We start from the raw sequence: 22211 nt of genomic DNA on the forward strand, positions 1-22211 counted from the left end.
TGCTGCCATCTAGTGTGGCAGAAACTAGACATGCAAATTGTCATGGCCAACGCTATCTCACCCAGTGTAGCGGTCTTGAAAGAGTGGATACCACTTCAGGAGAATGCACTAGGTCTGCTCATCGGGAAGACTGATCGTGCAGCTCATAGGAAATAAAATTTTAAAAAACGTTTATTTTATTTTTGTATCCTCGTAATGGAAAAATTTTAATATTTTTAATGCTAAAATGTCATTTTTTTTATCACTCTAACAAGAAATATGTAATAAATTCTTCTTGAAAGAGTGGATACCACTTCAGGAGAACGCACTAGGTCTGCTCATCGGGAAGACTGATTGTGCAGCTCATAGGAAATAAAATTTTAAAAAACGTTTATTTTATTTTTGTATCCTCGTAATGGAAAAATTTTAATATTTTTAATGCTAAAATGTCATTTTTTTTATCACTCTAACAAGAAATATGTATAAGAGCAAGAAGTTATGAAAAATAAATAAATACACTATTTGAGTTATAATAATTTATTAGCTTGTTTACAGATTCATTGCTTAAAAGCAATGATTTCTAATCTTGCAGAGTGACACATATAATGGCATCAAAATGGAGCTTGATAGCACTGAATTTTTTTCAAAAATTGAATAGCTTTAGAGATGTAAATTGGAAGATCATTTAAGTTGTATATGATTACTTAACCTATGCTAAAATGGAGAGGAAAAATAAAAAGGGAGGAGAGAAAAACATCTAATAGAATAAGTATAATTAAATAAAGGAAGGAACGCACATGCAATTTATTTTTGGTACTGAAGAGCACTTGTAGTATCGTCCATTACTTTTGCTTTTCCTCAAAGTGAAGGTTCAAACATTAACTTTCAAGACAGCCTCATCTTTTGCGGCTCGCAGGTGAATGTGAAATTGATCTGAAAATAAACAGTCACGTTAAGTTTCGATTAACAAAATATTCAGGCCCATACACAACATAAAAAATCTATAATTTTTAAAAATTAAAAAATAATCTTTAATAGGCAAACCTGTCTCTTGATGGCGATCTACTACTAGATGACCTTTTTCTAATTTTTTTCTTGTTCGTTGGTGAATTAGACCTAAAATTTTCAAAGCAAATAAAATAAAAGCTTTATTATTTTTCATCAATCAAAAGTATTCTATATATCAGAGAAAAAATATTAAAAAGGTTTTTCTAAAATCAGGTTAGACCATGAACTATAATACATTTAAATTTTATATTAGACAGAGCGAAAAATAAAAACCGGACTTCCCTGCATAACTTAAATGTAATGATTGGATCTTTACATTCCAGTACTCAATCTAAATTAATTGAGGGGGTGACCCTTGAAATGCTAATTAATTAGCACAGATACTTTAAGTTACAAACTCAGAAGAAAAACATAATACTTTCTCTGAATTAACACAACTTTTTTCTCTTGATGAATTTGGATTTTTTGACCCTCCAAATATAGTGGGTGCCACAATATATAGTCCCCATAGCTTGGTCAGAAGAGCGGTCCAAAGTTTGCACCATTTATTGCTAAATTTATTTTTCTTTTGCACATTTCGCCTATCTCAAGAATTTTTTAACCGAGTTGAAACATTTTTGCACACAATTATAAAATTTGTTTTCCGAAGATAATTCCATGCAAAATATAACTTTTTTTTAAAATTTATTACTTTTTATTATTTCATTTAACAATGGTCGAAAAAATTTTGAATCCCCAAGGTATATAATTTCTTACACCATTTTAGAAAAAATAATTTTGCGAGGTAAAATACGAAATTTGAGCAAAATCAATCGAATAGTTCCTGAGGAATTGAAGTGTAAAATTTCGGCTTCTTTAAAATTTGATTTTTCAGAAAGTATTCGACCAATTTCACACAAATTTTGTATTTTACCATGTAAAATTGCTTTCCTTCAGATGGTGTAAAAAGTTTTAAACCTTGCAATTCAAAATCTTTCAATTATTATTTAAAAAGTCATAAAAAATAAAATATTTATAGAAAGCTATTCTTTGCAATGAATTGTACTTGGGGAAACAAATTTCATAATTGTGTGCAGAAATATTTCAATTCGCTTAAAGAGCTCTTAAGATATGGCGAATAAAAATAAAATTAACGCTTTGAATCTCTCTCCTGATCAAACTATAGGGACCACACTTCCCAGATTGCGGCTACCCCCCATATCGTGGGGGTCCCAAATCTGAATCCACCTAAAAAAGAGGTATTTTTATTCAGAGAAATTATGTTTTTGTGTCTGATTTCATAACTAATTAGTAACTGCATTAATTAGTTTATAGTTAATTAGTTTTAGTCTGAATTCACATGATTGAATCCTAGAACATGAAGATCCAATAACTAGATCAAAAGTTATTCAGGGTGGACTTTTTTTTAGTTTGTGCACAGTACATAAATTTTCTACATTTATTTTTCTTATTACTCTGTTCTTTTCACTCTTTTCATTCTGAAGTGCCTTAAATGCCTCAGATTTCAAGGTGGTGCTTGAATTGTGGCAAACCTCTAGTTATAAAAATGTAGAAGATAGACAAAAAAAATGCAGAAGAAATGCCTAAAAATGCAGAAGATTCGCAAGCACATACTAATTACCAATAAATTTATAAAAGAAGCGGATTTTAATTAATTATTTATTTATAAATCCACTTAATATTAGCAAAAAAAAGCAAATATATTTTAAAAAAACTTTCGAGCAGCTACTTGATGGTACAATATTCGATTAAAAATGTAGTTACGGCCCTGCCAAACGCTGTTACAAGAGGAACAGCGACGTCTGACTTAAAGAAAATACTAGCTATCAGGCAGATGGGTAAAATGCAGAAGATCTTATCTTCTGTGCATAAAAGAGGAAAAAATAGCTAAAATAAGTAAAAATGCAGAAAGCTTCTGCAAAATGCAGAAGGGTTGGCAGCTATGTGGCAGGCTTTTTTTCCCCTAGGTGCATAGGGGGAATCAACCATAGAATCATAAAAGTCAGGTGGCTTCGAAAGAACATTGTGATATCGGAGATTATAAATAAAATAAAGTTTTGTTGTGGGACTAAAAAGAATTTTCCCTTAGCATGTAGTTAATAACTTAGATTTCAATTAGCTAAAATTTATACTTGCTTTTTTTATTACATTTGAATATTGCTCAAAACATAAATTTTCACTACATCATATCATCGAACAAATGAATTTCCGATTTTAAATTTAAATGAATTAAATTTTAAATGAGGTGGCCATCTTCCTTCCCTTGCAATTTTATGAAAACATTGCAATCATTTTGAAATAACAGTAAGACTGACAAGAATTGGGATTTTGATCGCAATTTTTCTACAAAAACTATTTAAAATGTGCCAAGATTATATGATAATTTTCTGAGTCACTCTTAGAACTGGAGTGCATAAAGCTTAATAAATAAGAATTGCTGCTATTGCTGCTTGAAGATTGTGTGTTCTTCAGAATGCTCAGAATTTGTAATTATGACACTGTCATCGCTTAGAAGCCAGTAGAACAGAATGGATTTTTTTATGACAATCTAGTACTATTTACATGAGGAAAATTACCTTTACAATGAAGAAGCCAATATAGGGGGTCTTCCCTCAGCCACTACCTTATTTTATAACTTCAAATAAGAGAAAAGAATGAATTGCAAATTTGGTTGCCTTAGTATCTTTTTGTATAAATAAATGTTTTAACGGCCTTTTTAATTGCCAACGGCAGCCCTGCGCTACAGTACACGATTAGGCAAAAAAGAACTGCAGTTGTTTACATTTTATTAGTTGCAAAATAATTGTAACAAAATGGAATTTTCCATTCTTATTTAAATTACAGAGTTGAATTCCGTTCTTATTTAAATTTGCAAGTATGAATCTCAGAAATTTCGTAAGCTTGGGCGCATGCCTTCAAAAGGTGGTTTCTTGAGGCTATTTTCAAGAAGTATTTCAATTAGTATGAAAGAATAGACGTAGAGCTGCATTTATTATTATTATTTATTTTATTTTTTTAAAATAATGGCAGGCACTGAACTTTCGTTCTTCGCCTTAGAAGATGTCGGAAGTGTTGCTCATTTATCGTTACCCAGTGGGCACCTGTGAGCCAAAGTCACAGAGGCGAGCAACATTACCCAATACGCATTTATATTTCGTTGGAAACAACTTCCTTAAAACATCAAAACCTGTTATATCGATTTCTGTCTTAACACGTACAAGTTGTTATTAATATAGAGCTTTGTTTTTTATATCAGGAAAAGGGAAAAAAACACTAATATACAAGCAATTATATCTGTTGCGGAAGCAGATGACAATTTTGATTAATTGGCATGCAAATATCAGTCCAAAAAATAAAGAGGAAAAAAAGAAAGAAAATAACCAATGAAAATATGGATGGTACCAATGAAAATATAGATGGTAGCTCAAAGCACAAGCAAAAAAAAAATAAGTGATCATAATGTGAATAAACATTCCCGACAAATTTTTTTGAGCGAAATAATTGAATTAATATGGACATAATGAATCTTGACACAGAGAAGGGCGTATGAAAAATTAGTAGTAGGAACAGCATATTTGTTTGTTTCATACTAACACATATTTTTTCTATAAAAATTGGAGATATTAAACTAGGGCAAAATGATTTTTATGAAGATCAAATTTACAAGCTTAAATACATTTTCAATAATATAATCATTTGTGATAATAATATAATAAATAGAATATTTTTAAATATTTTTTTTTTTGGTAGTTTAAAAAAATTACAACTTAAACAATATAACATATATGCAAAAAAAAAGAACATTAATAACATAAAGAGACAGAAAAATCTCGATATTGACCTTTCAACCATTACCACCCGCCCTTTTACCTGGACCTGGAGTGATGACGTTTATTTTTGGAATTTGTCCTTTCGGAGTCTGAACTAGAATGAGAAGATTTTGAGGAGCGAGATGAGCTACTCGAAGACCTTGACCGGGAAGAGTCAGAGCTAGATGATGCAGAAGAATGTGAACGTGATTCTGACTTTTTATCATTTTTGGAAGTTTTTTCATCCTCTTCATCGTCTCCCCACCCAGAGAGGTCGTACTTTGAAAGATCACCGTCTTCATCATCCTCGTCATCTTCCTCCTCTTCCTGTAAAAATACAAATAAACAAGGTTGAACTTTCTTTTTTAAATCCTAAAATCCTTCTCTAAAAAAATTTTAGATATTCATCACAATAAACACAGAAGAAATATGGAACTATTGAATGCATTAATACACTTTTGAATACAAATATATATATGTATATGACAGAAGTTTACTACTGAAGTATTTCTAGAATTACTTGACTGACTTTTATGCTTTGTACCATAAAAATTATTATGCTTTAATTGAATACAACTTTATTCCTTAATTCACTATTTTAATTAATGCAGATTCTAAATTTTGATTTTTATAGGAAAATAAATTACTCTGAAATAATGTTTACATGCAATATATTCCTACAGCTCTTAAACTAGGGGTGCACAACCTTTTTGAGTGAAGGGCCACTTGCACAGCAGGTAGATTAATGAAGGGTCGCACGCATATTTAATGAAGGTAGCGGCAAATATGATACTTTTTATATAAATATTAGTGTTCTAAGCACTTAATATTTTTATCAGTAAGCTTAATAACATATTTGCAAAAAATTAAAGGCTTTTTATTATTTGAATTTTAAAAAAAAAACTGATACTTTTTTCAAGAAACTTTTTTCATTTTTCACAATAATTAATTTATTAAATATATATAGATATACATAAATATTAGGGGAGATAAATTCTAACCAAAAAGAAGCTTACAGAATGAAAAAGCAAAAGATATATGCATTTTAGAGTAATATAAATTTGAATTAATTATTTTAATTTAAGAAAATTTATAATGTTTAAACAAAAACCAAATTGAAAGAAATTTTTTGTTGCGTACAGAAGTTCCCGCGAGTCACACATAAACAGTCAGTGGGCAGCATTTGGCTCGCAGGCTGTGCACCCCTATCCTAAACTAATTAATATCTATGTCAAACAGTTTTGGGAAAGAAAAATATATGCTGTAAGAGAAACAAATGGGGAAAATTTAACCTTCTGAAAATTTGAAAGTCTGTTGTTTTATACTGTTGTTCGTGATCCTGTGGCCCCTCCTGTTCATCATTGGTATCAGTGCAACCGCCCAGGTGGCAGCCTGACCCTTCAGTGCAGCAGGCGGGATCAGACGGTTATATCAAGATTTCGAAGCGGTCACCTAAGAACTATGTTGTTCAGTAATGGTTCAAGAGTTTTCCCTGTTTGCACTAAGTGTAACGACCAACAAGCTACTCCTGAACATATACTTCAATGCCTAAATATCTCTAAAGTGGACCTCTTTTCAGATCCACTTTTTGTTACAGACTTGCTCAGAGTCTCTGGAGTCATGGACTTGGTTTAGCTCCGCTAACCGTGTGGGCCAGCAACAACAACATACTGTTTGACATCATTTTTGGCCAATGATAGTTAACTAGCAACAAACATATTTTATTCAAAAGACAGAGTTTGGAAAAAAAATGTTCTTGCACCTATTTGTTTTTCCAGACAAAAAGTGAATAAAGAAATCGCTTTGTAATTTAACAAAAAACTTCTGTATCGAGGAAAATTTTTTATCCAATCTTGTACAGATATAAACTGTATATACTCTACTTATACTCTGTTGCATGTTTAGAAAAAACCATTATCCCAATGGAGAGAGCTTCTTTGCATCTAAGTGTACGTCAAATTGATGCTAAGCTTCCAGTGCAAACATATATCAACAGCGTTAACTCTTAAAACAGTGTTCAAAACCCTCTTTTAGCTTGCTTTTTTAAATTGTGTGAAATGAGGGAAACAAAACTTATTAAATAATCAATTGACAAGTAATAAGAATTAATAAAAATGATATCGAAAACTCTCAATAAATATATGCCATTCTATTCAAAATTAAAGAAACTGATGAAAGAATAAATATTGTTTCTTCTGAGTAAGAATTCTTTATCTCTCATTTGATTTATTAAAGGCATGTTAGCATAGGACATGCCCTTTTTTATGGCCCAATTAAATCCATTGCTCTTGTAACGTCATGTATTTGTTTCTTTTTCCAGAACGAATGTTCTTATTTATCGAAATATGTATCGCCAAGAAAGAATAAAATTTCTGTATGACGTGTTCAAGTTTGAAAAGTTTTTATATTGGTTTTAAAACATATTTGTATAATTTGACAGCAAAATAAAACAGAACTATATGCAGACGCAGATGATTACTTGAATCCTATACCGCAATAATCTTCTCTTAACTTGCAACAAAGTATAGTAGTTCATTTGTCTTAGCATGCAGAATTTTGAGCAGTGAGTATTAGTTATCTATATCATACAATAGAATTAATGAGTAAATATGTCAGTAAATATAAATAATCAGATTTTTAGCAGAATTCGAAAACACTAAGAGGGTCTGTCCTCTGCATACTCCTATAACCAAACCTCCTGATGTCCTCATTTCTTTTTACTTAAAAGTTAATTTAAAAAAAAAAAAAAAAATTCCTTTAATTAATAAAAAATTAAGTTATTATAATTGCAAAGCATTGTAACATTGTAATTAAAATAATTTTGTTAGGATGTTAATTGTAACAAAATGGTTATCCCTAGAAAGATCTAATTGCTTTCCTCTCTTTTTTTTAAAAACTTTATTTGATCATTTTTAATACTTTTGACATCAAATTAAGTACAAATGTTAAAATAAAAATGTCGAGAGAGATAAATTTCCCAACAATATTAGATAAATAATCATTACTTCAACAAAAAAAAAAAAACACTTAAGACTGCAATATTTTTCAAACAAATTGGAATTTTGTAAGAGACTCGTATAATTGAAAAAGGCTCTTTCACAGCACATAAGATTTGAACTCTGTAGTTGCATTTCAGTAGGCAGTAGATCACCCATAAAAGGATATTTTTTCTTTTTTAAAAAATACAAGTTTAAAAGCTAATAGTTCTTGAACTAAAAATTGAATTTTAAATCTTTTTATTTCATTAATTTTTCAACACAACTTTGTAATTTCAAATTACTTAGTCTTGCAGATTTTGCCCAGTAAAGCAAAATGTAATGTAAAATAAATAAATGAAAATTTTTTTAAAAAAGCACTTAATGCAAACTTACAAACAAATGGGAATTTAAAAAAATAATAATAATAATAATAGCTCATGTTTATAAACAAAATTGTCTTTCAGCAGGTCAAATTTCAACTTTATAGTTGCATTGTCGCATCTTGTAGAGAGGCCCACATGGTATTTATTCGACCAAATTAAACAATAAATAATTCTCAATCTAATGGTTGAAAATTAGTTTTTTCTTTTTTATTTCATCTAACTCCTGGTATGTTTTTCTATACACTTCTATAAGTTCAAGATTTATGCAGCAAAGAGTTCAGTTGAACACCCAAAATGAGGGTAGCGGCCATTATGCTTTTTACGAACAGAGAAAGAAAAAAAGAAAAGAAAAGCAATTTTTTGATTTTTAAAATACATTCTTAATTCAAAACGTTTTTCTTTGTTTTTTACTTGATGATACAAGAATACATGTATTTGTTCCATCTTTTTCTTTAAAAAAATTTTTTTTTCACTTTATTGTTACTAAAAATATAAGCTAAAATGACAAAAATCATATCATGTATTCTAAATAAGAAAAATTATTAACTTTTCAACACTAAAATTTATTTGATGCATATACTTCGAATTAAATAAACATAAATTACAACTGTAAGAAAAGATTTTCTCATAAATACAAATCAACAGAAAAATGTACCTCTAATGTAATTTTTACTTCTTTTTCTTTTACTTCATTTATATGAGGAGGTTTTGTTTTAAGAGGTTTCTCATCATTCCCACGATACTTTTTCTTTTTGCGTCCAAACTAAATAAAAGAATAAAGCAGCTGGAGTAACAAAAATAAATTGAGAAAAACATTAATAAATCAAATTCAATTATGAAAGTAATTTGAAAAGCAAGGTTCAATATCTTGAAATCAAAGATTTTTTCTACGAAATTTTTATTTAATTCCTTACATGCTTTTCTATTTTTCTACCAAATTTTCATATTTGTTTAAATATTTGACATAACTTTCTTCTATGTGCCTAAATCATAAAGAAGACAGTTGTCTGCCAGAATAACCTCTGCTTCTTTCACTTAGCATATATAGCAGAAGCACTTGTCACTGGAAAATTCCTCAAGATAGCAAAACAAGTGAAAATCACACATCTGAACTGCACAGTAAGTGATCAATATGTTCCAATCTAAAAGATCAGATTAGATTTTGGATGTGAGATTGTATGTTTAGAAATTACATGAGAAATTGCTATATATTTAGAAACCGCTTACCAACATAAACAATTTTTAATACTAGTTTAATTTTAGCCTTGCATAAGAAATAAAATAAAATTAGATAATTTTGATGCAATAGCATGTACATTTCTCAAATAGTGTTCTATAACAAATTGATCACTTTTTCATATACAGTCCCAGCAGCAAAAACACAAAAAATTATAAGATTTTATCTATACAAAATAATGGAAACACTTCTATACAAACACATTTTTTGATCTTTCTCAAAAAATACTAAGAGAGAGATAAATGAAGTGTAAAGCTTCTAGGGGTTCGAGGTACCAGCAATAAATTACAAACCGAAAATAGTGTTTTTAAACATCCTATGCCAAAATATGTAACAATAAATTCGTAACTTATAACAATTATTTTGGACATTATATACAATGATTTCATAAAATTTTGTAAACCTAGATCAAATATTTATGGAAATATGGACGTTTTTATAAAAAAACTTTTGGTGTCCTTTTGTTTTGATTCTTTGCTATAACTTTAAAAATATTCAATGAAATTAAACAAAACTATTGGAGCAATTTAAAATCAATGACAAAATTTCTCAAAATTTGAGAAAAATTTGTTTAAAACTGAGCAAGATATAAGTAGTTATTTCATACTATACTGTGCAGGAAAAATTTAATTTTTTTTTCTTTTATTTGCAGTGAATTGTACTTGGAAACTAATAGAAAAAGTCAGTTTTGAATATCTTAAAAATTTAAAAAGTTTCAAACCATTTCTAAGTATGTACGTTTTAAAATATAAGGGGTGATAAATGATAGGAGGTTTTACACAAAAAAAAATTTTGTACTATTAAACAAGATTTATTAAAAATGACACCAGCATTATTGGGGATTATCCCCCATAAAAGTATCTTTTCTTATATTTGTAGAAAACCCCTTGAGTTTTAAACCTTGAACCCTTTAAATTTTGAATTTCTTTTAAAAAGTACAAAAACTACATAGAAAAGAGTTTGAAACTTTTTAAATTTTCAAGAAATTCAAATTGATCTTTTTTCATTAGTTTCCTAATATGTTTTACTTCACTTCAGGAACTACTTGTATTCGACTTAGTAGCATTTTTTTTTCTCAAAAATATAAGAAAAATATAGGACAATCTTAGAATAAAGATAGGACAATATTAATAAAGATAAAATATAGGACAATATTGATAATTTTAGTATAATATCTAAGTTACTACAAATAAGCCCAATCATGAACAGGGGTCTTTGATTTAAATCAATCTATTAAAAAAAAACATTATGTTAAATTAGAAAACTATTTAACACTGATTTAAAAACTTACAAAAACATTTTTTTTAGAACACTGAAACTCCTTTTTTCAAAATTTATTCTAAATTTTTTTTCAAGTTTTAATTAGATAAACTATGTAGGTATCAAAAAATTTATTTAAAAAAATAGAAAAAATTTCGCAACTAGATATTTATGAATTTTATGTAATACATTTCTTTTGATAATCACTGATTTATTTAAAATTAATATTTTTTTAAAATTTGTAACACAATGCATACTAATGAGCTAAGTAAACTTTCATTAATTTTCTGATAAATTCTACATTTCACTCATTTCTTATTGATATTGTTTTTGGCAGTTATTACTATATATTTTCATACAGTTTTTAAAATCTCAATTATTTAAAACGACTTTATAGTGTACTGCAAATTTGAATCACACATTTGAGTAATTACTTTTCATTTTGACCTACTCGATCAGCGAAGATTTCACAAAAAATATATGTAGTTTGTCAATCAATATTTTGGCCTCTATTGTTATAGATTTGCACATAGTTTTTAAAATCACAATATATAAACACACCATTATAATGTACCGTGAGTTTCGTGAGGTTATGTTTAACTAGAACATATTTTGTGTTTTGAATACTTCATATCAAATCGTTGCATATTTTGAGCTTATTGTATTGCTTTTAAATATAAATTTTATGAACGAAAGCAATTTAAAAATATTGGATTCAATCACCCTAATTCAGAACCAATGGGATACCATTTCTCCTGTTATAGGGATTTTTTTTAAAAAAATACTTCCCTAAGCATAAGGATGTTTCCATAAACCTTAAAAAAATCAGAAAAATTTTAATTAATCTGGTAGCGCGGGAGAACTGCGGGAAATCCAGTAGAGTCCTGGAAAATCCAGTAGGGTTGGCAGCTATGTACAGGTGAAAAAATGTTGCTAACTTGGGGATTTGTTTTAAAAAGTTTAATAACTTTTCAAATATTTTCCTGCTTCTACCTCCAGTCAATTCTTTTCAGTAAGATAATATACATACATTATCTAATTAATGGCTTCCTATTTGTAGTTTTATTTTATTTGGCCAGAGATCTTCAAAAAAAAACTTGATGGAATTAGCATTGTAATAGACTCGTTTTAGTGTGTAATGTTGATTCAAATATCATAAATTTACAAATAAATCCCTGAGAATTCCAATTAGTCATGCTTGTATGCAAGCTCAAGCAGTGGATAACTGAATAATATTCCACATAAAATAAAATTTTAACTAGTATAGTTTACCTCATCATATTCACCATCTGATTCCTCTCTTTCTATGTATTCAACATTCTCTCGTTCATTATAGCCACCACCTAGACCTATAAATATTATTTTTTTAAAAATCGAATTAGTTACAAAAAATTTAAAAAGGAGCTTATAACAAATCCATGAATAAAATAGAGAATTTTAAATTTGACTATTCAAGCAATGATAGCAAGTTTCTCACAGAAAAAAAAAGGAAATTCACAGGAAATTTTTAAAAACAATTATTTTAAATTTTTTAAACCTTAAACACATTAATTTTTTCAAAAGAAAAGCTTATATGATTAAATAAATATCAAATAGTAAACAATTTTTATGCAAATTGAAGCATTTTGAAAATTTTGCAGCCCTACATATAATAGATCCTATCCTAATAATCATTCATTATTTCTTAAATTTCTACACATTGGTATACTACTTTAAAACTACTACACAATCTATGGATTTTAAATTTCTTTTGTCAACAAATTAAAAAATCAGAAATCAGAAAATTCTTATTAACACTTTTTTGCATGATGATGGAAATTTTCATCATAACATTTTGTGAAGAAAAATTTACTCAGAACAGGTATACTGTAAATTAGTTGTTGCTGACAACTCTTTTCCCAACTATTGAGTAGGAACTTAGCAGCACAATCTATCAGGTTTGAACTTGTCACCCCGTTGTTTGTTGTGGGTGGAAGAAACATGCGATTTCTTGAATATTTCTCCATAACTTATCTGGGTTTTTTTTTTTTTTGCCAATAATAGCGATAATGAGGAGGGAAAAAGTTTGTTTTTTGTGTTTCTGTTGTTTTCTATGCAATTTATATTGAATGCCCCAAATAATCCTCCCGAAACCATGCAACAGAAATTTACATCACAATGCAGTTGTTTCACTTCCAATGTATGACAAAAATGGCTTTAACTATGTCTATTTTATGTTATTTTTGTAGATAAATTCAGAAGAGCAGGACATTGAATATTACTTGGACCAGTTAGGAGGCAGTTGGATATTAGAAGATGACCTTGATGACAAAAATTCTGGAAACGAGTACACGATTCAGATGAAATTATAAGAATGTTGCAAGAGAAGGATAATAATTGTGTTAAACACACAAAATATAATTTCAATCAACAATTTAAAAAAAAAAAAAGAGAAGTAAAAAATAAATAAATGAAATTAATTAAGTCAAGGCGATAGATTCTTTTTTTCAGCGAAACCAAATACAGGGATGGAACAGCAGTATAACCATTTTAGACCAAAAGAAATCTGTTTCAAAGCAAGTAAATGTGGTTCTTTGAAAAAGATTAGAAAAAATAATTTTTGTATTCTGAGCAACCATTGTTGATCAAACAAATTTAGATTTTCTATCATATAACATTACTTCTATATTCAGCTAAAAAAAATTACTCAATTGGTTTCTAGAAAAAATAAGTAGATTTTAAATAAATAGATAAAAGAAATATATAATATTTGAAAAAGCTAAATAAAATTCCAACTTTAAATTAAACTATTTTCACCATCACAAGTTAAAAATAAAATATTACCAATAATCTATAACATTATCAAAGTAGGGTAAAGGGATTTCGGAGGACGCTGCCTAGCATACCTTTTGATTTGTATTATACGTCCTGATATATTTATTAAAAAAAACTAGATTGAGCCAATTCTAAATTCAAAACTTTTTCAGTTCATTTTTTCTGGAGTTTCATTATTTTTTAAATCATTTTTGCAGGATTTTTCAGATTCTGATATATTTAATGTTTGAGTTATCACTTCTTCATGTGCTCAATAAGCGGCAACTCAATCGTAGATTAAGGTTGTTTGATTATCATCTTTTTAGAAATTTCTTCAGACATTTCCTTGGATAATAATTCAAATTCTGATATTTTAATAAGATTTTTTTGTGACTTGCAAATAAAAAAAAATGGCAATTCGTTAATGATTTCATCTTAAATCAATGTTTGACGCTCTTGATCCTATTGTTCTACACTCTTTTTCGGCCACTCTCACTTCTCTCTAATTCTTATATTTTAAATACAGTGTTATAACAACACGCGTCTTTCGAATCTTAGGTATTTCTTTCTTACGAACTTTATCTTTCATGTTTCTAACGTTAATCCTAATTGTTTATTTTTTGTGTCATCGACCCTTCCATACGGTTTTTCTCATTTTGATAGTTTTATTACAATGTCGTGTCCAGCATCGAATTTTGTGTTTCAGTAACCAAATTTTGATGTTCTTGATATAATAATAAGGAGAAAAAACCACAAACTTTTTTTTTACCAGATTGATAAACATATTGACATTTAGGTAAAAAAGGACAATCACTTGCTGTGTTGGAGGGAAAAAAAAGGCTTTTGTTCACAAAATGTGCCTAAGTTGTGTTTTTTGAAAAAGAGATTTGAAGCAGTTTGGTATGATTTTAGGCGAAAAAACAAAATTTAGGAACACAAATTTTGCTATGGAGCATATTCAACCTTGCAAAGACTGAAATCAGCTATATCAAAATATATGAAAGGCTAAGTATAAAAAAATAAACATAAAATTTTTCTATAAATCTACAATAAAAAAGAGAGAATATTTACCAGTTCTTTCTTCTACTTCACCAAACTTGGGGGCATTACACATATTACACTGTTGCCGTCTGGCCCAATTTACATTTCCACACCTTTGAGACAAAAATTACATCAATAAACATAGATATGAGTTTTTTAAAATTGCATCAAAAAATTTATAACAGCGGTAAAATATATTGACACTCCATCACAAGATCCCCTTAAAAGAATTAACAATTTAATTTCATGCAAAATGCCATGCCAAAAATTTTAGATTTAAATAAAAATCAATTTAACATGGTTTGCAAGCAAACTAAATGTTTTATATGGCATGTTTTCTACACATTATATGCCATATTAATCATAACAACAACAAAAAAGGGTTAAATGATAAGGCTATTTTTCTAATTGTTTTGAATATACTAAGTTTAAGCAGATATATACTTCTTCAAGTCTTTAAATTTGTAGAAAGGCAAATTTTAAATTATTCAATTTTTAAAACCTTTTGATACATTATTGTGAAAGCTTACATGAAAATTCTAAGAAAGCAGTGAAATATCTCAAAATATTTTCAAAAAAATGCAACACAAAGATCATCCTAATTTTGAAATTTGTAAAAAATAAACCAATCAAAATAAAGATCAGTTTCAAATCAAAAGAATAGAGAAAATATACTTTTTTTTAATAAATAATCCTCAAAATATGTGCAATTCTGAGACCATTCCATAATTGATTCCTTCATCAATAGATGAGTTTTATTTTGGATTCAATCATTTCATATTTTCATCACTTCAATGCAAAAACTAAGATGAGGAGTTAAATAGACTCTTAAGCATTGATCTTATGATTAATTACTATTACAAATGAGCATAAACAAAAATATGCCCAAAATGATCAGAAATTTACAATAAACTGAACCAAGTTAGCGTAAGAACATCCCATTTTTCATTCACAATAAATAAATAAAAATAAACAGCATTTTTGAGAATGAAAAAGAACTACCAAAACTAGAAAATGATGAAAACTTTGCAATAATTGCCTGAATTCAAAATTTCTTTTAACCAAATTCAGCTTTGCACTAAAATAAAAAAAAAGTGCATCAAGCAATTTAGTTCCTGATTTTATTTTTATATTTACTTTTTAATAGCATTTAAAAAATAATAAAATACTTGAATTAAAAAATAATTTTGAAGGAACTAGCATTTTTAATATCTATGTATTTATTCATTATTATTTTCAAACTGCTTTATTTCGTAATTTTTTATTAAACTAAAACAATTTAAATTGATTTAGTTTTCTTTTTCTTTTTTTTTTTTAAAAAAGAAATATATAAATTAGGATTTAAAAACACTTTCCAGCACCTAATTGCACAGTATCATTTTATGCAAGAAATGGTTAAAATATAAATCATAAATTAAAGAAAAAATATTTCTGGACCTTCCACATTGCCAGTCATCAGCACTAAATAGACCACGACTCTTCTCAGCAGCTGCTTTGCCTATCTCATGTCCTAATTTTTTTCTCTGTGGTATGGCTGCTTTTTCTAAAAATAATAACAGCATATTTATGTCTAAGGCAAATAAAAGCAATATAATATTTAAATATATTAATATATTTATATTTTAAAAAAAAACTTTATTACAAACATCCGTTTCACAAACAGAATTCAAAACAAAAAATATCAAATGGGGTGCAACTTCGTGCAAATAAACTTTCAGCAAACAAATTTTTTCTTATCTTATAAAAAAGTAAACAAAATTTACCTTTTCCACATCTATTACAGGTTGTTCTTCTTGCAAAATTAACATTGCTACACCTATAAATAAAAAAAAATTTAAATTCTACAGATATTTGTTTTAATTCAATTGAAATAGCATATTAAAAGCTTTTTAATCATTTCAAAATAAATAATTAATTAAAATGAAAACACTGTAAATTATAAATGAGGCATATAAATTACTTGTTTGTCAATAAAGTCAAATTATTGTACAGTAGAGAACCGATTATCCGGAACGATCGGGACCATCGCTATTCTGGATAACTGATTTTTCCGGTTTTCTGAATCGCTACAAAAATCCGTTTTTTTATTGTTAAACCCAACTAAAAAAAAAAAAATTTGGAAATAATCTTAAAAATGAGAAAAAACGATGAGGTAATACACTAATGATTATTTCTGAAATGATGGTAAGGTAAACATATTTCAAGAAAGAAAGAAAAATCCTAAAATCTTATGAGGAAAAAAAAATTTTTTTTAAAAAATTGCGGGAAAATGTATAGAATTTCACTCCAGTTTTCTGATTTCCGGATAACGGGTTCTGTACTGTAGTTTGATTTTCACTAAGCTAAACTTTATTTTGAGTTATTCATCTTTTAAATTAAAGCTGAAAAAAGCAATAACAAAAAATTTACTACAGCCAAAGGGATATCAATTTTTTAAAATCAAAGGCTATTAAATTGGAAAATATAACGGATATTGAACAAAAGGGTTTTTGTATTTAGCAAAAAACTTTTTAGTGGTTTGCCTCGGGAGAAGTGAGTGTGTCTACTAGCTACACACTTTAAATTGATCTTTTCTTTAATATTATGTATTTTTAGTTTGTCAATTGTGACTGCTCTATTACCAAAATTTGGCAACTGTTTTGGCCAAACACCTACTTGGAAAGTTCCACTTTACCGCATTAACTTTAAACCCACCAAATTCTAAATTAGCATTGTGATTATGATTTGTAGTTAAAATTAGTAAAAAGTAAATATTTACAGTTAAGAATGTTTAAATGCAAGATTATAAATTGGAAGATAAAAATACTAAATCTAATTAATGAAGTGAATAAAATATTAAAAATTTTAGCTATACATTAATTGAAATTTGTATTTTAAGCCGATAGACTCATTCTTTCTCAAATGAAGAAATTAACATTTTGCCGTCGACACAAGTTCACTTTAAAAGCATCTTCAATAGAAAGAAATCATAGGAAGAATTTTTAAAAGTCTGTCGATATTTATTTCCATATATATACATATTAAGATCGATCCTTTGTCTATAAAATTATACTAGTCCTCTTTTTGTCTATAAAATTATACTATGTGGCAATTTTAAAAAAAATTAACTTTATAATTTAATGGGCAAAACCATTTCAAAGCTTGTAAAAACGGAGCATGATATCTTCTGATAGAATATGTGTTTTCAAAAATGCTCTTATAGCTTTATTTGCAAAATTGAACTTATAAACGGTAGAGAATAGAAAATTAAATACAACTTTTAAATTACTCAAAAGTCAATTGATACATAATAGCTTTTTCATAATGGAATGTTCTTTAAATGTTTCGTTAAATGTACATGAGATTTCGAATTTTAAATAATGAATAATTTTTGCATTATGAAAGTGAGAAATGCGGAAATTTTCGGAAAGAGCGGTGACTATGAGAGTAATTTTTCTTCATTACAGAAGTTATTTCTAAACTTACAGTGTGTTGTAAATTGCACAATACATTAATAGAAAAATACATCGATAGACGATAACAGAAAGAAAAATGCAATTTAGGGGGAGATTTCCATATCGTGATCTGTGGCAGAATAATCGCCAAATCTTGGAAACTTCCGGGCAGTGGCCCACGGGAAACTAAAAAAAACATCGCAGAAAGGGACCAAACTCGAAAGGTATAACTCGTAGTCACCCCCGGGCAAACATCTACATGTTTTTAATCCCCCGATTTAGATTTACATTAAAATGAATCTGCATATTATGGTATCAAAATTAGTGATTTTTACTTCTTAGAAACACACTTCTGAAAAAAGTGATGTGAGAAAAGCATGAAGTATATAATACGTTTTAATTAAGTGTACGAAAAAAACTTTAATAAATTAACAAGCACGTAAACATTTCAGTTCAAATACACTGTTTCAGTAAAATAATCTCGAAGTAACGAAGAAAAGTGCACCCTCTTCACTATGTAATTTTGTTAAATTTCAAATGAAATTACACGAACAGTTAAGATTTACAAGCAAGAAGGAACAGTTATTTGATTATTATTAATGTAAGCTATAAAATATAATAGTAAAACTGAAGCAATGCAATGAAAATGAAATCTACAAATATTGGATAGAAATTCAATGATTTTGCTTCCATAAAAAATCTTACTGAGAATCTGAACAAATCCAATCTCCATCATTCATTTTTTTAAATACAGTTAAAAAATCCTAAATATTTTAATGCCGATTTTTACAACCGATTATTGTACTCAAATTATGTCGCAGGAATTAGAGAATATATAAAGGTTCTAAATAAATAACCTTAAAAATCATGAACTAGACTATTTTTTAATTTTTTACCGATATAAGATAGAAAAACAAAAAAATTAAGTCACTTCATTTCAGTTTATTTCAGTTTTTCTTAAAATCAAAGTTAAAGTTATTCCATTAGGATGTCGTAATTGTTGCTAAGTTGCTAAATTTAAATGAAACTGTAACTGCGTGGGTGACGAGTTACAAGTTACAGCAATTTCCCTAAAAAAAATGTAAAACGCTTTTATAACTTTAAATATTATTACCTTATTAAAAATAAAAACAATAACATATTATTTGATTATGTTATTTATATGAACAAGGTTTTAATTTGGCTTTTCTCAATGATTTTTATGGTAAATGTGTTTTATTCATTTTGTTTCAAATAATTAAAAGTGAATGTGATTTTGGCGCCAGTTATACTTATAAAGGATTTTTTTTGTTGTAATGAACCTTTTTTGCTGATTGAAACATTAGTTTTCAACTAACCTTAATTTATAGTGACACTGCTCCTGTCTTTATGCTGATCGTAGAGTACGAACGCAGCCATTGTTTCGATCTAGTTTATAGATGTTCAGCGGAAGGGCGTTCAGAAAATGCTTTTGAGATAATATATTATGATGGGTAAGTGATATTTTAATGCTAAATATTTTTGATTTTTACTGTGGCTTGTAGTTTTAAACTATTTAGTGCTTGACGTGGATGAAATTTTAATTGTTTCGTTAGACTTATTTCTTTGACATTCAATGTAGCATTGTTTCATTTATATAAATACGAATCCTCAAAACTCTTAGCATCTTTTTTATTATTGTTTCTTGTACTTCGTCTACATATTACTTTTTCGTACCTCATAAATAACCTGTATAAAGTCACCCTTTAATAATATGTAAATATGAATGAATTTTTTACATGGAAATTAATTTTATTTAAATCGAAATTTAATAATATAAAGATTATTATATAAAAGAAATTCTTTTTTGTGTTCATTCAGCAGGTTAACTCCATTTAGTCACAAACTGCTAAATATGTCTCATTTTTGTTCATTCTGATGCAATGTTTATATTATTGAAAATAAGTTTTACTTCAACAATATTCAGATCTATAACTAACTTATACGCTATGTATTTGTGTGGTAATAGCCAGTAAACGTAAATTCACAGTTATAAAGTTCGTCCTTTTTTAAAAATGGCCTTAATTGCAGTAAAGAGTCATAAATTATTTAAATAAGGGATCAATATTTTCAAGAGTGTAAAGTCTCGCTTATTTAAAGTTATTGTTAATGAAGTAGGTAAGGGAGAGTAGGGGAGATTTCCGTATCGTAATCTGTGACAGAATAATCCCAAAGTCTTAGAAACTTCCTGCCAGTGGCCTGCTAGAAACTAATGAAAACATCGTAGAAAGGGACCATCTTGAAAGCCATAACTTGAAACCTCCCCCAGGCAAACATCTACATGTTTTGTTTTGTTTTTTAAATTTGCAAGCTTAAAATCTATTTGGCACCAAGGCGATTGTAGTATGCTCGACAGATCACGATTCGAAAACAACCCCGATGAATAAATAGCAGTGATACTCAAGTAATAGCAATGATGGAATTTGTTAACTTGAATTATTCTAATGTTTTCCTTCAGCTGTGAATACCAAAGAAAAAGAAGAAAAAATTATGCATGTAGAGGATTAGTTTTTGACTATGAGTTTATTATCCCTGAATAAAAAACAACTTTATTGTATAACAGTTTTAAAAAAGTTATAGAAGAAAAAAATTTTGTGTTAACTAAAATGCTGCATGCTGGCAGCTTTAGTTTAGGTTAGGGGTGCACAACCTGCGGCCCGCGGGCCAAATGCGGCCCTTCGACTAATTAAGTGCGGCCCGCGAGAGCTTCTAAACACAATAAAAAAAATTTAAAAATGGCAATTTTTAATCGCACTTTTAAATCATCACGTTTTGACCCAATCAATTTTAACAGATTCTTTAGTAAATGTACGTTTAATGCGCTTTCTTTAAGCCGATTTTATCGTAAATATAAATGATTTTTTTAAACAGTTATTTCCGCTTTTCTACGTGATTTCGAAAATCCCGAATTTTTATTACGACGCGAGTTTCCGATCGCATAATCACTTTTTGTGCACTTTATTTATGACGATTTCATCTTAAATCTAAGTGATTTTTTATCTTTATTTTGCAATTCTTTCTTTTTTTTCAACATTTTTTTCGGCAGTTATTGCTATGCGTTCCCATGTATTATAAAAATTCCAATTATTCTATTACGACATGCAAATTTTGAATCATGCATTTAACACGCTTTATTCGTGCTGAGTTCAGCATAAATATATTTTTTCCCAATTATTTCTATACTTTTCCACATGATTTGGACGATCCCGTTATTTAACTATGATGTTATTACGACACGTGATTGTTAATCGCGCAATTAAATAATCACTTTTTGATACTGTATTTCGGTACAGTTTTATCATAAATCCTAGTTATTTTTCCTTCACTTTTATTTCCACAACGAATATGATTTGGTCGAATGTGGTAATGAATTGTGATTTAATCAAAAACCAAGTATTCGGCAAAAAAAAGAAGAAAAAATCGACTGAACGCCGTACACTTGGGGCCAAATAGCAAAATCTTTTAGCAGCATAGCAACACTGAAACAAAATTTCAATGCTCAGAATAATATTTCCTGGAAAAACGTATTCATAAATTAACTCTAAAAAATAAGGCCAATCAAGAACGTTTTTGAAAATGTTGAAAAGCGAAGCAGAGAACATAAAAATCAATCTTAATTTTTGAAAAAAATTTTTAAAGCTGAACATCTCAGTTTTTCAATTACCAGAAAAAGCCAAGAAAAAGGAATTGAGTCAACAGAAATGCTATTAAAATTACTACGTTATAATGAAAACGTCCAAAAAAAGTTTTTTTTTATTTAAAGAAAATAAAAAGATAGAAAATATGGTTTTTAATTTTTTAAATGAAATTCTTATGCCGAAAATCTCAATTTAAATTTTTCTCATTGCCATAATTTTAGAAGAAAAAAAATTGCTCTAAAATAAATTTTATTAGTAACTTTATTTTTAAAAAAAAGGTTGAGTCTTAATAAAAATGCCTAAAAAAAGAAAAACAGAAAAAACAAATATTTCTTAGTTCCTGAAGCAAAACTTTTATACTGAAAATTACACTTTTCTATGTTACTGGTTATTTATATTACAGTACAAGGAGAGAGTGATAATAAATTAATAGTATGAAACATTCTGTTAAAATGCTGGGTTATAATAAAAACAGCAAGGAATGGAAAAAAATCCTTCTCAATTCTCAAAGTATCGAAAAAATGACAAAATTGACTTGTCTGATTATAATTTTAAAAAAATAATAATAATAATATCTATAAAAATTCAAAAATAAAAAAAACTTAGAAAAATACATTTCTAAAAAATATTCTG

At 28.0% G+C, this 22211-nt stretch overlaps 2 protein-coding genes across 4 annotated transcripts in view; one reads left to right on the top strand and one right to left on the bottom strand.

Annotated features, from left to right (window-relative positions):
• Positions 1–500: 500 nt before the first annotated feature.
• On the bottom strand, positions 501–18881 carry LOC107457194 (zinc finger Ran-binding domain-containing protein 2). 2 transcript variants are annotated; one of them, XM_071182925.2, is made up of 9 exons: positions 18628–18881; positions 16252–16304; positions 15926–16031; positions 14519–14601; positions 11927–12003; positions 8813–8920; positions 4858–5123; positions 1024–1095; positions 501–912 (listed from the first exon to the last, which is right to left on the bottom strand). In XM_071182925.2, the coding sequence occupies exons 1-9, from the start codon at positions 18660–18662 to the stop codon at positions 876–878; spliced, it is 837 nt and encodes a 278-aa protein (XP_071039026.2). In that variant the 5' UTR covers positions 18663–18881; the 3' UTR covers positions 501–875. The 2 variants fall into 2 exon arrangements, 1 of the variants encoding a protein (XP_071039026.2); XR_015435393.1 differs by having other exon boundaries at positions 860–912; positions 4829–5123; positions 18628–18880.
• A 31-nt stretch (positions 18882–18912) lies between these two features.
• Positions 18913–22211, top strand: part of LOC107457197 (uncharacterized) — a 56616-nt gene continuing 53317 nt past the window's right edge. The window contains exons 1-2 of one of the 2 annotated variants that reach the window (XM_071182921.2): positions 18925–19126; positions 19272–19394. The gene's annotated coding sequence lies outside the window, so the exon portion shown is untranslated. Of the gene's footprint in view, positions 19127–19271; positions 19395–22211 lie in introns of both variants that reach the window. The other variant, XM_071182922.2, reaches the window with a different exon arrangement.

The sequence above is a fragment of the Parasteatoda tepidariorum genome, chromosome 7, assembly GCF_982258835.1.
Source record: "Parasteatoda tepidariorum strain Cologne lab strain chromosome 7, Ptep-v5.0, whole genome shotgun sequence".
Taxonomy (NCBI): domain Eukaryota; kingdom Metazoa; phylum Arthropoda; class Arachnida; order Araneae; family Theridiidae; genus Parasteatoda; species Parasteatoda tepidariorum.

Bases quoted from the DNA above. Each gene is read 5' to 3' on its own strand.
- LOC107457194 (XM_071182925.2), bottom strand. From the start codon at position 18,662: ATGAATGATGGAGATTGGATTTGTTCAGATTCTCA. The intron at 12,004-14,518 runs GTAAATATTCTC...TAATATTTATAG, and splicing joins TGAAGTAGAAGAAAGAACTG to GTCTAGGTGGTGGCTATAAT. The intron at 913-1,023 runs GTTTGCCTATTA...GTTTATTTTCAG, and splicing joins AGATCGCCATCAAGAGACAG to ATCAATTTCACATTCACCTG.